The sequence below is a fragment of the Semicossyphus pulcher genome, unplaced genomic scaffold (assembly GCF_022749685.1).
Source record: "Semicossyphus pulcher isolate SPU_LCO1_2020_fin unplaced genomic scaffold, fSemPul1.0.p SCAF_4, whole genome shotgun sequence".
Taxonomy (NCBI): domain Eukaryota; kingdom Metazoa; phylum Chordata; class Actinopteri; order Labriformes; family Labridae; genus Semicossyphus; species Semicossyphus pulcher.
The window spans coordinates 14,002,599-14,020,485 of record NW_027211715.1 but is presented as its reverse complement, the minus strand read 5'-3'; the positions used below and the strand labels follow the sequence as shown (position 1 = coordinate 14,020,485).

At 40.7% G+C, this 17,887-nt stretch overlaps 1 protein-coding gene across 1 annotated transcript in view; it reads right to left on the bottom strand.

Moving 5' to 3' along the window:
* Positions 1–17,331, bottom strand: part of hcn2b (hyperpolarization activated cyclic nucleotide-gated potassium channel 2b) — a 52,436-nt gene extending 35,105 nt beyond the window's left edge. Inside the window, exons 1-3 of the mRNA XM_069679661.1 lie at positions 16,514–17,331; positions 14,700–15,123; positions 7,492–7,653 (exon numbers count right to left, since the gene is read on the bottom strand). Coding sequence (XP_069535762.1) covers positions 7,492–7,653; positions 14,700–15,123; positions 16,514–17,331 — 1,404 coding nt within the window. The remainder of the gene's footprint in view (positions 1–7,491; positions 7,654–14,699; positions 15,124–16,513) is intronic.
* Positions 17,332–17,887: the final 556 nt, after the last annotated feature.

The window sequence follows — 17,887 nt, the reverse complement described above, 5'->3', positions numbered from 1 at the left end:
CATCTCTTTGACAGGGTTCAGTCCCTCTCTGACAGTCTAAAACTAACACCATGAGTTTGGTTTGCTTAAAAGGCCTGACATTTAGATGACACTGACATTTATAATTTTTACCAAGTAAAGTGCCATAACAGCCCTTTTTAGCCGTGTTAAGATTAATTATTTAGAACCAGCGGGTCCATGTTTGTGTTCATTATTTAAAACCAGATAGAAAGTTGCAAGATGATTTGGTGTCTGCTGCAAGTACTTGACAATATCAATAAAGTTTGCTGACATTTAAAGCTAAATATTCTGCTTGTTTGGAGGAGTACTGATGCATATATGCTTAAATTGGAGGGAGAGTTGAAGTAAAACAGACTAATTGGTAAATGTTATGTTGGCTGTGTTAGCTTTTACTCAAATGTAGGTGTGGGACCATATGTTATTTTTTCTTTAAATCTGAATGGCAGCCTATTAAAAAGTCTTGTTTGGCCAAAATGCAGTATTTTTCTACTGACTAACTAGAATGTACTTTATTGTAAATGTTGATTTGAATCTTAATGTCTGTTTCTAGAGGTTTATAGAGGTTATTCTGAGCTGACTGCTGTGTATCTCCAAATGAATTCATCAGATGTGGAATGAATGCTTGCTTGGACTTTAATTGATATGCGCGAGGAGTTTGTCTCAGTGGATCATAGCTTGCTGCTCAGTAAGCTCTTGTTACTGGGTGTGAGTTCATTAGCTTTAATTAGTATTTCACACAGAGGAAGAAGTTCAACATCGTGTGCTCAAATAACAACTTCCACATAACGCGATAGATTGGATTAAATTAAATGCTTACTTATTGGTTAAACTAACTTTATTCCATGCCTTCTACAGGGGAGTTATTACAGCGAGCAGGATATGGGATGTTTTTCTCTATCCAAAATACTACTACTTACGTTCAGTCTGCTTTATCAGGCCTTAATATAATGACTAAAAACCACCAAGCTCTTTGCAAAGGTGCAACATTTTGCAACCATGGCATCTGTCATTTTTTAAGAGTTGGTAGTTTTTTTCATCCTCATCCCTGAGGGGACTGAGAACACTGCAGCTTTTACACGTTTACTATCAGTAAATCAGAAAATTCAGCCATGCAAGTGGACCTTTTACAAACAAGGTGTGCAGAGGGATAAAAATAACAGCTGTGCATTACTGTAACTAGTGTAAGTTTACAAGAAGACACTCTGCAGAGGAGGAGCAGGTTCAGTCTAAAGGACCCATTAGTTGTATCCTGTAGAGCTCCAGTCTCTGAGCTGAGACACAGCTGTAGGTTTCAGACTGCTGTTGGTGTGCACTCATGTGCATCTGGACAATGTGTCCAGTGGCTGATGCAAGCTGTGGCCATTTGACTCAAGCCCAATGCATCTGCTCTGCTATGATCATGTAAGTATGAGGGAGGCTCTTGTTGTAGTGATTATCATAAGACTGGAAAGGCACATTTTTTTAGCGATGCATTCAGTCTGACTCTGTGCAAAAAAAATCAAAATGTATTAATGAGAACTTCAGCTAATGTATCATACCAGCCACCAGAGACCGATAGCACGGCTGTAGTGTCTTTCTTATTAAAAAAGTAAAACCTAGAAGTAGAATAACTTTGCAGCCTGTAATTAACAGTACCAAAATGAAAAACTGTTTGAACTTATCTGAGTGTATCCATGTTTGGAAAAGGCATATTCCACCTCACTATTTCCAGAGTTTAAAGTGATAATCTCAAAGAGTTTCATTTAAATAAATTACTGTTGAGTCACTATCTATCGCCAAATGAGATTGAGTCTATGGCCCACTGATGAAAGCCTTTGTATTTGCAGTGTATATATTACTGTTACGGACTGGGTGTCTGTGGCGACATTCGCGTAAAAAATCAGAAGCGGCGTCCAGTAAGTGATGCGTTTCCTATCACCCAGCAGTGGTTGGTCTGCCAGAGAGGGTAGGCGGAGCTAAGCGGATGCATTTCGGGTTTCTGTAAATGTTGCAGGTAAACAGTAATCTACTATGGCTGAACAAACAAAGAAAAGATCGATGACTACAGATACAACTTCAAAAATATGTGAATGAAAAAGAAACAAATTCGACACCCAGATTAAGGCAAACAGTCTAAAAAGGAAAGCGAAAAATCAAGAGCTACAACTGTGACAAAGGGAGCCAACTGTAGACATCTGGTTAAATTGGAAAGTGTCCTCCCGCAATTACCGCATATCGCCAAGAGAACGAAATGAGAAACAAGATTGTCAGTTTAAATAATACTTCAAAATTAGTGAAAAAACTAAACAAGCAACAAAAAACAACAAAACTATCCTTTAATTTCTTAAAAACTGAACTCTCTTTATATCATTGCACAGATCAAACCAGGTTGTGCATCATTTTTAAAGCATGTTGACTCAAGGCTCAACCTAGCAAAACACAAATTAGCTAAGCTTGGAGCTAATAACTGCAGCCCAACATATATGGGATTTTCTTTAGACCGATACTGATTTTAGAACAAGTATGTGTGTCTTTTTATAAAAAACAAAACGTTGGCTGGGTTTCATGTCTCTGCAATAAATGGTCTATGTGGGGCAAAACATTCAACCCCTGTAGCCAACCAGCCCACATGTGCATGTGTGCTCTCCCATTAACGAGACTACTGTATGAATTTAGGATTCAATTTTAACATTCAAATCCTACATGCCACTCACTTCTTCCAAATCACCTACTTAAAATGTCTTCTGTGCAATCACATTTCATAAATGAATGTGTTGTTCATGATATCATTAAACCAAATTAGAACTGAAAGAGGCTGCTGATCAAATGGGCAGTTGTCAATCGCTCACATAAACACCTTCACGCACATCTCGCACAATAACTGTCCATTAATCTTATGCGCGCTGACAGGCCTGCCTGTCACTTAGATCATTTTCCTGATTGAGTGGATTGAGAATATCCTTATTAAGTTTGAAAGCAGGAGGGTTTCATGAAAAGCATCTGTAAGTGGGTGCATATCATACACATGCAAAGCCTATATAATGAAGCCACGTAAACCCGTGCAACCGCAATTACAGCTCTGCAGTAAAGTATCTCTCATCAGGCTAAATATTAAAACATAGCTCTGACTCAAGGGAGGCAAGTTGAGAGGAAGAGAGAGGCTTTCTTCTGATGCTACTGGTCCAACCGCCAATCAAACCTACCTGTCATTATGTAACAGAGAGTCGCACAATATGAGCAAAGATGATTGTGGTTTCCTTAGTGATCACTCTGCAGGAGTCTGATTATCAGGCTTATAATTAACATCACTGTTTGCTTCTTGTTTAAAAGTCACAGATAAGCTTCAGGAAGGAATACAGCGGGAACGGAGGCTATTTTTTTTAATCATTTCCTATTTTTATAGCGACAGTGACAGATGTAGACGTGCACATGAAAGCAGGTATATCTCTGCATACCGGAGTGGCCTCTGAGCATGTCAATAAATCACGTTGTTTCTATCTAGCTGCAGATATATATACCCTAAGTGCGTGGTTATGTAAAAGGGGAATGCATGGTGGAGTCCGGGAAATGTCCAGCGCAGGCACGCAGCCAGTCAGCTGGAAGTGAAGCATGCGGAAGAGGATCGTTTAACGCTGCGTCTCTCATCTAAAGCAGCTCTGAAGACTATCTCTGACCTTGATCACCCTGAGCTGGAGAGCAGCAACGCACACCAGGCTGCCACGCCCACTCGGGTGCTCCCTGGCAGTGTGACAACTCGCTCAGAAAGTGACGCACAGATTCAAACACAGATCAGTCGGAGGCATCAAAGAGAGAAGTGAATGTAGAGACAGGGAGAGGGAAGGAAGGGATGAAAGAGTTAATGATAGCTCAGAAAACAATATATTCTCTGCTCTCCTACCCTTTGGTGAAAATTACCATGTCGTTAGGCATTATAGAGTCTATTCTATAAGATTGGAAAACATCTACATAAAATGTTGTTTTGAATTGAAGTTGAAAGGAGTCTGTCACATTTATACATTTATATTAGCGACGAACAGTAACATAGAGTGAGCACACAACACTGTAGCCTCCGCCAGCAGGGGAAAGTCACATACTCAAGTATTGTACTTCCACATACTCTCTCATTATTTTATTTTAATTTCAGGCTATTTTATACTTCAATTCAACTAAGATACAATACATGAGGATGTATCATTAAAGGTTAAGATAAAACGTTATAGATACTTTAATGAAAATTTATAAGCTACCCAGCAGTAGGCTATGTAAAATAATTTTAATTAGTGTTATTGTTAAAGTAAAAAAGTAAGATTTTCATTTAAATAAATGTCTGTTAAGTCATTATCTATCGCCGAATGAGGTAACACAATGGTGATTGAGCCTATGGCCAACTGATGAAAGCCTTTGCATTTGCAGTATACAGTATTATTATGGACTGGGTGTCTGTGGCGACATTCACAAGTGGCGCCCGGTTAGTGACGCGTTTTCCATCACCCAGCAGTGGTTGGTCTGCCTGAGAGGGTAGGCGGAGCTAACGCGACATAAAGTGGCTGTTTTTCCAGTCTCTGCAAGTGTTGCGAGTAAACAGTAATCTACTATGGCAACAACAAACAAAGATAAGATCGATGAGTACAGATACAACTTCAAAAATAAGTGAAAATCCGAAGAAAAAGAAACAAATTTGACGCTCAGATGAAGGCAAACAGTCTTAAAAGGAAAGCGACCGTCAGTAAGGAAAACCAAGAGTTACAACCGGAGCCAACTGTGGACGTCACACATGCGACACTGTCTGGATAGTTGGGAAGTGTGCTCCTGCAATTATCGCTTATCACCAAAGGTGCCACCAAAGAGAACCCAACTGAGATCGTCGAGATTAAATCTTGAAATTATTATTGATGCTGATACAGTTTTTGCTTTCACTAAAAGTTAAATTTCAATGACTCTTACTTGCATGAATTCTGCTACAGTGTGGTATTGCTCCTTTTGCTAAAGTAAAAGATCTAAGTACCTCTTCCACTACTGGCCTCATCAGACATAGAATGGATGTGTTTGTGCATGTGTGACAGTGTGTGTGTGTGTGTAACAAGAAAAGATGGCCAAAGATGAAATGAGAAACGAGAGGTGGAACAGCAGAGAAACAACAGTGATGTCTCACAGGGTCACTGGGTGTGTGATCCATCTGTTCCTGTAGATACACAAACACACACACCTATGCACACAAGCTCACACCCCAGTGCAGCACGGTACACAGTGTCTTCAAATGCTTATTTTCAACTCATTGATGTCACAAATCTTCATGCCAAAAATAAAAAAAACTCACACTTTTCTGAGGCTTTGACCGCAGCGTCAGGCGGCTCAGGAAGCAGCCTGGGTCTGACAAAGCATGGGAATTATCCAGTCTGCTGAACTTTCATACACACAACATTAAAGTGATGTTCCCTTCAGGAAATAGTTTGCAAGCAGGTTAAAATGATTTGCAGCTTCAGGTTCTTCAGCATTAAGTAGCTGTCAACCACTGACATCTTTGGCACTTACACTGACTGACTTTTGACTCACATTCTTAATTTCAGTTGAATCATTTTTGTTAGTTAGAAAACTTATCTAACTTATCTAAGTTATCACAACATGTACACTAACTTCTAGCTAAACAGACAAGAAATTATAAGTTAGCATTCCTAATTGTTTTTACAGTGAACTTAGGCTAGTTTAAAGAGGGGGTGTTATGCTGTTTCACATTTTAAGACATATATATAATGTTACAATGTTGGAAGTCCATACCATAGACTATATAAATAATGGACGTAGTCTCACTGACGTCACCCATTGGTTTCTGAAGAAGCGGTTTGAAGCCGCCGCTGGGGGTCGCCATATTGGAAATGCAAGAGCCGGCTAATCCAGAGGCAGGCAAAGAGGCGGAGTGCGAACCTATGGCTGAGGACTATGGACTGGCCGCATGAATCAGCCAGCTACGGCTATGAAGATAGGCTATATGCTCCTCAGCGTAGCTGGTGGTTATTAGCCATAGGCTGTATAAATAATAAAATTAGCTATTTATAACAAAAACGTTTTTTGTACCAGGCTGTAAACATGTTTATTTCTGCTGTAAAAATTGGCATTTTCCCACCTGCTGTAATGTTATTTATATATAGCGGGCTTGTAGGGGCGGGATTTCTTAAAGGGACAGAGCTGACTGAGTCGTTTCAGGCAGAGGCTGTGTGAGGGCCTGCACAGAGCACCAGTGTGAGAAAAATTAGGAGTTTTTTTAAATGTTAAGTATGCTAAGCTACTCCACAGGTATCACAGAGTGAAATATGAAGCACTATGAATTAGCACACACACCCACCCTCCCCACTTTAAATGACACTGATGTGAATCAACTTTTTCACATTAGCTATTTATTAATAAGACACAACTTGTTTGAGCCACTTCTGAAATCCGTATTATTTGGTATCATAGTTTGTATTGTAAGTCTCACCTGGCTGCACCACTAATGGACCTCCTACAGGTAATACAGGCAATTGATAAGTATGTGTAATTGTGTGTAAAATGTACAAAAGTACAGTATATAAGTAGAAAAAATAAGTGCGTTTCACTGCTCATATCTTCTTTATTTATTCATTTAAGATACCCAGGATGTGAAAAATACACTTTGGGGAAATTTGTCTTAAACGGTGCAACTCACATCGAAGCACCCCAGATTGTAATAATACAACTATAAAAATTAAGTGAAATGGTTTTAAATTGTTCCTCTAAGAGTGATAAAAAAAGCAGATACTTAATGTAGATTCAGTTACCAGTTTATTAGGAACACAAGCCAAAACTAATCCAGTCTAATCTAACAGTCTGACAATGAATCATACCTTTATTAGCACACAGTACGGATTGTTCTAGAGCTACTTAAGGGGAGATTTAAAGAGAGTGATTCGGGTTCAAGAGGTTGACTGAGCAAGTGAGTTGGTTAAAGGTTGTAATAATGGCTGTTCATTACTTGTCTGGTTAGATATTTGTTTCTCATGAAGCTTGAGAGTTGCACCACTTGCACTCCGGAGAGTTTTTTCTTTCAAGCCAGCAATCATTTTGGAGAAAACCTCTTCTAACGGTCTGACTCTCAGCAGATGGTCAGAAGCTACCTGCCAGCTAGGAATAAGGAAGGACATCTGACAGGAGAAGTAAACAAGAGAGAGAAATAATGAAGAGAATGGCCAAAGAACAGACGACACTGAGTGAAAACTGTCTTTTTTATGCCTCGTTTCTGCTGTCTGTACACTGGCATGTCTCCTGGGTTCAACTAGAGAGGGTTTAATTGAGGCCGTTCCAGTGTGAGTGTCTGTGTCGGTTTGAAAATCTGTGTGTGAAGAAACTTAAATAAAGTCTATTTCCCCATCTATGAACCATTGGGGATATATTTTGTGCAATTTTTTTCAAGCAGTTTTTCTTCGAAAACTTCCAAATACTGATATTCATGACTCAAACACACATATACACAAACATATACACACAGCGCATTCTGCTTACCACCATCTTATTGAGGGAGACCCAGCAGTCAGAGGGGAAGTCCTGCAGCATGGGAACGAGGAACTGGAGACAGCCATCCCAGTGACACAGCAGCAGCATCATACCAATCAGGTTGAATATTCGCATCACAGCACTGGCCAGGTCATAGGTCATGTGGAAGATCTGTCAGGAGGAGAGGAGATGGGCAGACCGGGGGAGAAAAGAGAGATAGATGTGTGAGGGGAATAAAAAAAACAGTTAAAGACTGAAGGAAAATCTAAAAATGTTGAATCTGATTTCCTAAACAGCCCATCCAGCATATTGTTATACTGAAGAAAGAAAGGGAAACAGTTGGATAGTTTTACTTCAAAGCCTACATCAAGGCTATATTCAGTCGTCTGTTAAGTTATGCATATTTGACAGCACGTATCAGGTTTCACTGTAGTTTGAATTTTAATTAAAAACAGTTAATCATCTAGTAAATGTTTATATGAAGAGGGAAGTCATTGCGAACTACATTATATCAAACAAAGTGACATTTCATTCCTTAATTTCTTAAATACTTCTATCCAACAGTAAAGAACACCAAACTATTCTTCACTGTTACTGCTTTATATTATATATTATATGGCTGTGTTAAATACTTGATTCTGAGACGGTGAATAGAAAAGAAAATGTCAACAGACTGACAGTGACGAGGCAGGTGCTGCGCTGATTTCTGCAGTCTGGTTCAACTTGTCTTATTTCACCATCAGTTGAAATGTTTCCATTTAATGTGAGTGAAAACAGCTAGCTTAGCTAATTTTAGTGTGAGTGAAAACAGCTAGCTTAGCTCAATTTAATGTGAGTGAAAACAGCTAGCTTAGCTCATTTTAATGTAAGTGAAAACAGCTTGGTTAGCTCATTTAAATGTGACTAATAAGAGCTAGCTTAGTTCATTTTAATGTGCGTGAAAACAGCTAGGTTAGCTCATTTTAATGTGAGTGAAAACAGCTCGGTTAGCTCATTTAAATGTGAGTAATAAGAGCTAGCTTAGCTCATTTTAATGTGAGTGAAAACAGCTAGGTTAGCTCATTTTAATGTGAGTAATAAGAGCTAGCTTAGCTCATTTTAATGTGAGTGAAAACAGCTAGGTTAGCTCATTTTAATGTGAGTAATAACAGCTAGCTTAGCTAATTTAAATGTTAGTAATAAGAGCTAGCTTAGTTCATTTTAATGTGAGTGAAAACAGCTAACTTAGTTCATTTTAATGTGAGTGAAAACAGCTAACTTAGTTCATTTTAATGTGAGTGAAAACAGCTAACTTAGTTCATTTTAATGTGAGTGAAAACAGCTAGATTGGCAAATTTTAATGCTTGTAATAACAGCTAGGTTAGCTTATTATTTTAGTAGAAAAATGTATTTCTCGAATATCATCATTACGATTATTACTTTTATTTTATGTTACGGTTTGTTTCTGCTTCCTTATTTTATTATCATTATTATTATTATTATTTAATATTTTACCCTTTCTAATTAGAGCGTCCCAGCATAAGTATTTACACGACTGTACTTGTATAACCGGGGTGACAATAAACATCTTGAATCTTAAATTCAATGTGAGTAAAAACAGGTGGGTTAGCTCATTTTTAGAACGCTACAGAGTTACCCATAGCTATGGATGCAGCTCTCACTGTGAGTGTAATGCACTATTTTTAAACAGAAAATGGAAATGTAATCATTTTCAAATTAATAAAATCATTTCCAAATCAACATTTTGTGTGTCAAATTATTGACTTAAGTAAATAGCTGTGTAATAAGCGTGATAACGTTAACTGAACAGGCTGTTATCGCAGAATGGAACCCCATCAGGGTGAACAGAACTCCTAATGGGGTTCCAATTCACGATAACAACCTGTTTACTACACATTATCCCTTACATAAAGTTCATATGGCTGTTCTGTTAGCATACTATTGTCTATTTATAAATCTAGCAGCATTAGCATTCATCTGGAGTAGTGTTTGTGGCCACCTGGCTAATTATGTCCAATATCCACAATTTTTGTCACTAGCTGCTTGCTTGCTTTGTTAGTGTGCTGTTTGATGCTGGACAGACAGCACACATTAGGTTTTGGGATTGTTTATTATTTTAAAACAGCTGTCTGCTGTGAGGTGGGTGATAAATCATTATGAGTTAACAGAACAGGCAACCCTCTTTTAAGTTACAGGTAGTCATTGGACTACAAAAATTAGCCTTAATGAAAGTGCTGCGAGAAAATATGTTTAAAATGGAGGTGAAAAAGTACTTGGGTTTACCTTTGATGTACGTATATGCGCTTGAAAAAGTCAGGTTTATTTTAAAACAAGGTATGGCGATGTCACTAAACAGTAACAAATGAGGTAATATGGGGTTTGGGAAAGTGTGTTCTCTGCCATTTCTTCTCCATCATAGCAGAATAATATTCAGGCTGATTCCGCTGATTATAACCATGTGGGGAAAATGAAACAGCACAGTCTGTGGCCTGTTCTTATTCATGAAAAATCCTCATCAGACATTGACAAAGCTTTGGTCAGCAGCCCAGGCCGGCCTCTCTCTGCTGTGTCTTAGATTTACTCCCCTCAGGTAAGAAGGCTCATTTGTGTGGAGCTGCTGTTGTGGTCACAGCCTCGTAAACCACACACACTACACTGTGGCTTCGCTGGCTGCTGGCCAGGCCTTCTTACCACTCTGTGTGTCTATGTATGTGGGTAGATTTACATGTGTGTGCACTGGTGGGTAATCCTTGCTTAGCTGGACCAACTGGCGGCTTCAGTAAACTGTGAGCAAAAGCATATTCCTCACAAGGGAGCGAGAATTATCATACAAGTGAAGTAGGCCAGACACTGTATGTATATCTGAATATTATATATAGATAATTTATGCATATCGGAAAGCACTTTCATGAGCCAATTGATGGTTTCTTATTTTACATTTCTTCTGGTTTCTGGCTTGAGTCTAGAGACTCGTCCTGCATGTGAACTAGGACAGATACTGTGTGTGTGTTTGTGTGTCTAGAGACGTGAACAAGCCTCCTCTGTTGTGAATTTACAGTTTGGGAGCAGCCGAGTCGGGAAATTCGGTGACTCATCCCGTCACCTCAGAGACCTCGCTGCCCTAAACTCGGCGCTCACATGAATATCAAAACCTGCCTCCTACAAAACCCTGGGGTTCCAGTGTCACTTGGTAATTGCAGTGCCAAAACAAAGCCAACCAGTCTGACATATTCCTCCTTCCAACCCTACTTATACACATGTTATACTTCTCTTACCTGCTCATGTAAATCTGAGCCCTTTGGCTGATCAGTGATTTATAAGCTTGGGCTTAAAATGGGCCAAAAACTACTTTCTTTCCTTTTTTTAGTGTTTCCTGTAATGGCTAATGGCCTTGGCTAATTTGGGAGCGTGAAAGGTAAACACACTGTGAGGCCCTGCCCTGTGATTAGGAAGCATCCCCGTCATGATTAATGAGGCTCCAGGACTAATGTTCCCCCCCGACACCAGAACAGCACCTGGCCATGTGTCACTGTCACACCACAATCTGGGTCAAGCCACATTACTGAGACCACAACACCCAGCCTGAAGCCCACAGATAAAGTTCTTTATATTCCTCTCTGACGCACATGGTTACATACACCGTGATGCAGACGAATTACTCAGAGGAAACTACTGAACCTGATTCCCACTAACAATCCCCTCTCTCATGCATACATTCCCACTGTTATCCATTCACTTTCATTGTCTGGCTGATGTAAAAGGCATCCTCTGGGCATGCCAGCAAGAGGAGAGCCTTGATACGAGCTTCATGCCTCAGGAAATTGCTCTGGTTATTTCTGACAGTGCTTATGTGTGTGTGCTTATCTGCTTCTGCTTTGGTCAACAACAAGCACACACACACACACACGTCAGTCTATTCAAAGATCACGTCAAAAACACATAATGCTTATTGTTTTTTGTAATTAGGAATATGTTTTTTCACTGGTATCTTCTAACAGTCAAATCATCACATCTCTAACACATCTCTAGCCCCTTTAACACATGCACTGCACTCCTGACAATTTCGTGTTTCAAACTTGAAGCGCAGCAGATAGGCCTAACGCTTACCCACGATAAATCTGCTTTCCAAAGTCCAAGAATGCTATCACGTTTAAAGTAGTGTGCCTTGTACTCCAACAGGTGGCAATAATACGCTGCCTGCTACAGACCAATGGAGAAAACCAATGAGCCAAGCCGTGGTCAGAAAGCTCCAGGGCTGAAGCTGTAGCTAGCTTCGGGGCTAACTCCCGTCACTTTCATACAGCAGCAGCATGCAGCATACAAGACACGGGAGCGTGGCTTGAGTCTTGAGGAGTTGTTTATTATGCACATACATAGCCTAAACTGTACATTAGTTCTTATGTCTATACAGCTACTGATCACACTTATCTCTGGTCCCCAACATGTAACTCGTGCACACACACTTCTGTTCTCTCTCACTCGTCCTACCACCCCACCCTCACGCACTTAGCTCTGCACTCAGTTCTGTAGGCCCCCCACCACCACACACACACACACACACACACACACACACACTTGTGTTCGATACAATTCAAATGAATTCCATATCACGTTGAATTTGTTCAAACTTGATTTTTGGGAGAAGTGACAGCCCTAGTATGTGTCCACGCCGAAATTGTTTGCAAGTTGCGGCAAACAATGCATCCGACAGGGAAAATCTTCTGCTGCGAGGGACATGTGCTTAAGGGCAACTCTGGAAAATTTCAGGGGCAGACTGTCGAGAAATTTTCTGGAAATTGCCAGCAGTGCATGAGTAAAAAGGGCTTAAGATGATCATTGAGGAAAACCCGGCTGCAGAGAGCTGAGCTAAGCTGAGCCGGGCTGAGCCGGGCTGAGCAGGGCAGAGGTGAAACAAAGCCAGCCGCGTTTGGATAGCGCTGAGCAGAGCAGAGATCAGAACTAAGCTGATCGGGGCAGCGCTGAGTGGAAGCAAAGGAGCATTCGGTTGTGAGCGTTTGACTCAGTAATTAAGGCTCTCGTCAGGTTTAAATTACCTCTCTGTAATCAGAAGAGCAGGGGTTATTTTCAGAGTGAGGAAACACACACATTTTATTCATAGATTCTTGTTAAAGCCAAATAGGGATCCTCAGTTTGAGCGCATGCGCATAGCAGGCAAGGGTTAATTGTGTTAATGTGGCACTTAAGTATGTGATGGATGATGCAGCTATATATAGACATACCCTATTTCCTGATGTCTAATGTCATCAGAAAGCAGTGTACTCAGTCTGTCAGTATCGATTTCCAACTGTTCGATGTCTTGATTTGTTGATCTGCCAGAGCCAAATAATTATAAAAGTAAGAAAAAGGAAGCTCTTATTATGAAAAGTAAAAAAGTAAATCAGCGTCCCCGGTGTTCGCTCCTCGGAAAATCCCCCCTCACTTTCCCACTGATAAGCCCAAATGAATCTTTCATGAATCCTTGATTGATCAGCACACTGGGTTACGATGATGAGCTATTATCCAGCTATCAGGCTCATTGTTATACAACATGCTTAAACCTCATTTTTTGTGTGTCAGGAAGTAATTATACAGTGGAGGATTGTTTTGATATACAAACAGAATTACTGCATACTGATATGAACCGCCGCGCTGGAATCCAATATTGTTTTATTAATTAGAGCAGCACAGTCTGACTCGTTTCTCTTTTTACCTCCGCCAAGGAGGTTATGTGCTCGGTGCCATTTGTTTGTCTGTCTGTCAGATGAATTATGATGACATTATTGGCTGGATTTACATGAGACTTAAAGCGTGGCATGGGCCAAGGAAGAACCTTTTGGAGCAGATCTCATGAACAAGATCCCACTCTCAAACAAGCAAAGTTTCCTCCTTTCTAACATAGTTATTCCTATGAGCTGATTTGATAACAAGCGGTAATGTTCATAATGTTATTTAAGACAAAAGTATTTGATGTATGTACATACTGTATACGATAATAAAGAACATAACAGAGGAAAGGTTGAGATGATGGCGTTCGGCTGAATGCACACCCATATTTTGGTTAGGCTTGTAGATGTGCTAATCATAGAAGACTGAGCTATTGGACTGAGCACAGGTCTGTGCTCTCTGTGTGCCTTGTAGTTTTGTGAATAAATACAATTAAAAGTGATGGGGAAACACTTTGTCATAACATCCAAACCTTGGCTGACTTGACTGACAACATCAGTGACAGTCAGTAAAGCTCTGATGGCTCTGATCTGTAAAAGTGAAGCTGATGAGCCTTTTTGTTGGACTCTATCAGAAATAGAAAATAATGGTCATCCTATATCACTACACCATCTCTCTCTGTAAGGTAACCAAGGATGCTTCACTATGTTGAAGTCAATGTTGAAGAACAGTTAGGAATATTGTCTGCAAGAAAAGCAAACATTATTTGTATAGCCTGACAGATACTGAATATTGAAGCCAATACTGTTCATAATTACTTGCCCTGTGGTGGAAAACTAATTGAGACACTGTTTCGTTATCATCTCAATCCTTATTTGGTATTATCTTATTTCTTTACCAGCTGACACTGACAGCAGTATATCTTCCATAAGCTGATATTGGCTGCTAATATTGTGATTTATCCGTCTGGATGTAGGATGTTATAACCAAATAGCAACAGGAAGAAAGTGTTCATTTGATCTTGTTTCATAATCTTATATTGTTTTACATACTAAAGGTGTTTTGTAAGATTTTCTAAGACCCTCCCCTTAACTAATAGACAAGACACCTAAAGACACCTTTAGAGGCAGAAATAATATTTTTTTTAAAAACATCAATCTATGAACAGGTAGTGCATGAATCTGTGGATTTTTTTTGTATAATTGACAATCATTTTTTAAAATAAATTTTTCTTTTTCCGAATTTTGATCTGAGTTTTTACAGTTTTGTTGTTTAATTGTTGTTTAATAAACATTAAGACATGTTGAATAATCAAATTTGACGCATAATTTTGAATATCGGTTGATATATCATTAACATCGGTCAGTTTACAGATGCACAATGCTTAGACTAGCCTAACATCGACTACTGACTCAATGGTGTCCCTCGCTTCTGCTTCCTTCTTTCCATGTACAACTACAACATGTTTTCCTTATCTTTATTACAGCCTTTTCTGGTCTATATACTGGCTGAAAAAGCAGGCCAGATCATTTGTAATGTAGAATCCCGCCTACCTCCTCCCATTGGTGGATGTACCGGATGAGTCTGGACAGCCTCAGCAGCCGCAGCAGACTGAGGATCTTCGTGAAGCGAACGATGCGTAGCGCCCGGGCCGTCTTGTACACCTCTGAGTCGATGCCCTTCTCCACGATGAGGAAGATATAATCCACGGGTATGGAGGAGACGAAGTCCACCACGAACCAGGTCTTCAGGTACTTTTTCTTAATCTTCTCGGGGTCCAGGATGATCTCGGTGTTATCCTCGAACACGATGCCGGTCCTGAAGTTCAGCACCAGGTCCATGAGGAAGAAGGTGTCGGAAACCACGTTGAAGATGATCCAGGGCGTGGTGGTCTCATCCTTGAAGAAGGTGATGCCCACAGGGATGATGATCAGGTTGCCCACCATGAACATGAGCATACTGAAGTCCCAGTAGAACCTGATGAAGGGGAGGATCAGCAGGAGGAGACTGTTAGAGACTGAGTGGGGGAGCTTTTAAGCTCCTGTCCCTAAACACAGTGAAAATGAATGATATTAATGAAACACCTGCTGTTTATCACTGCTTGCACTGTATCCTCTCCTGGTGAGGTAACCTATACCCCCTGACTCAAGACAAAGTCAAGTCAAGGACAAACAGAGAGACAGGGATATTACAGGAAAGATAAGCTGGGTGCAACTCATCCCAAATCGAAGAACAACGGACAGGGGCACCGATAACAGAGGATGTCTCAGCACTTATTACAGCTTGTGTATGTGATTCGTTGATTCTATTTCATCCTAAAAAAAAGGTATACAGTGCTCAGTAATGTCACAAAACATGCTCTATAGAAGTTTAAGCAGGGCATTATTATTCGATAATTGGTCATATCAGAAGATATATCAAGAAAATAACTGGTAGTTTAATCTATAAACTGCCAGTTATTTAGTTTTAATCTATACTACAAATAATCCGTAGTTGCAGCCCTGTATGCTTTTGTCTTAGTTGTTCTGAACGTCTAAGTTTCCCTGCTGTGTGATCTGCTGGAAGTAAGTGGGAGGAACTGATTGAAAAGCTTTGCTGAGTCATGACCGGAGTCAGAAAATGTGCTATTGTTCAGTTTTAAATGTTCTTTGTTAGAATTCCCCACGAAAGCACCAGTTAATATTACATTAAAGTATATTCTGACAGCCAAATCTAAGAGAAAGGCCAGTTAAGGCCAAATCAAATCTACCTTCAGACTGCTGCCCTTTCAAACTTGAAATAATAGGAGGAGCTCTCCCTGGTGCTGAAACACATGTTTCGACACATTCCAGCTCAAAAAATGGACTTTACACCCAGTTCGAAACACTTAAATATGAAAAAATAAAATATGTTTGAGGACACTTTATTGTTATAAAAACATTTGCCACATTGCATCAAACTAAAATTTAGCCAATTTCATGTGGAGATGGTTTATAGTGCAGCCATAATGTAAATCAGTTCTCCTCTGAGAAAAATAAAAACATCTTTCAATGGAGAATGCATCATGTGATCTTGTAGAAATGAGGCACTGCTTCTCTTTAGGTATGCAGTTTATTATTACATTTATATTTCATGCTCTTAAATGGACCTATTTTATTCATAATGGGTTTTTTTTCAGCTAAACTTTTGTTATTTTTATTTTATTTTCAACTTGGTTGCAGCTTAAGTGCTGGGCATCCAGTTCTCCAAGTCACTATAAATACCTGAATAATCTTTTCTACCTTTGTGGTTTAGTTATATAAAGTTTGATTTGGAGAAAGAGTACCAGACGTATGTGTTACAACCATAGTATGCGCTTTTTATGGACTTAACTCAATTTGCCCCGTACCTGAAGTCGCTGTATGGGTGGATAATCCAATTACCCGCTGACTTTACGCGCTCTTGTTCCTTCTCCACTGCCTTCTGGCTGCCAAACATGCGCAGGGAGAATTTATTCACCCCGGGCTGAAGCATGGAGCTGAACTGCCGCTGCATGTACGTCTGATTCCCCCTGGAGTCTCCATCATCCGGCACTATCTGAGAGCCATCCTCAGCTTTGGAAAATGTCACAGAGTTCCTGGAATGCTGACTCGGAGTCTGTCCTTTACTAGTCGGGGCGTTGGAGAAGGAAACTCTGGAGTCCTTTTTCTCCATCGTCTTGACCTCGGCCCCGGGCCCCTGAGTCAGGGACCCCGCGGAAGTGATCAAGCCGTCCATGACTGCCTGCCCCTGACAGTCCTCCTCAACTACTCCTCCTCCATCAATCAGCCTCTCCTGCTTTGAGATGAGAGAGGAGAGGCTCCCTGAACTGGTCGGGTCCCTTCTACAGTCTCCGTTTTTGTTGCATATCATACCGATGGCTGCCTCTCCTCTCACGCCTGCCTCTGAGTCTGAGTCCCCAGACTGTGAGCCGCCAGCAGCAGCCCTCTGGCACAACAGAGCACAGGCTCTGCTGCCACTGGCACTGACAGGTGCGGAGTCCTCGTCTCGCAGGAGCCACAGCTCATTGTTGTTGGAGTTTTTGCGCGCAATGGACGCGGCCCCGCCTCCTACCGTTAATTTCTTCATCGTGGTTCCTCCGCTGCTCCCATGATCCGCGCTTACTTCAGGTGCTGGTCGAGGGCGCTGGAATTTGGGCTCCTCCTCGCCGTCCTCCGCCTCATCCATCACAGGCAGATAAAGACAAACAGACAGACGGACACTCCCTGTACCTTGAACCTGGCGAGACTGGGCGGCGGCGGAGGAAGGAGTGAGGAGTTCAAAGCAGCAGCAGCCCTCTGCTTTCCATCCACACCACTTTACGGATAACAGCACACCGGTGGCGTTGCTATGGCTGCAACCTGGCTCCTGTTATTGTGTGTTTGTGTGTGATTGTGTGAACAAGAGAGAAAGGGAGAGGGGACAGCTTTACGTCTGGACAGTAACCACCTACAGATACAGTAGCTTATATTAAAGAAACTGTGAACAAAAGAAGGCAGTTTCACAGGACACGCCCATCAGTATTATTAGCAATAAAACTCTGTTAAGCTAATAAAAGAAAGAAACTCATATTGTAAACTCACCTGATAGGATTAAGGCACAGCTGGACAGAGGTGACACATGAAGGTCACAAGAAATCACCAAGTTCTCCATCTTCTGTCACCCACAGTGGATCTCAGATAAAACATCAGCTCAGAACCAATACGTCCACATTGAGGTAATACATAGTAATTATAATAAAACA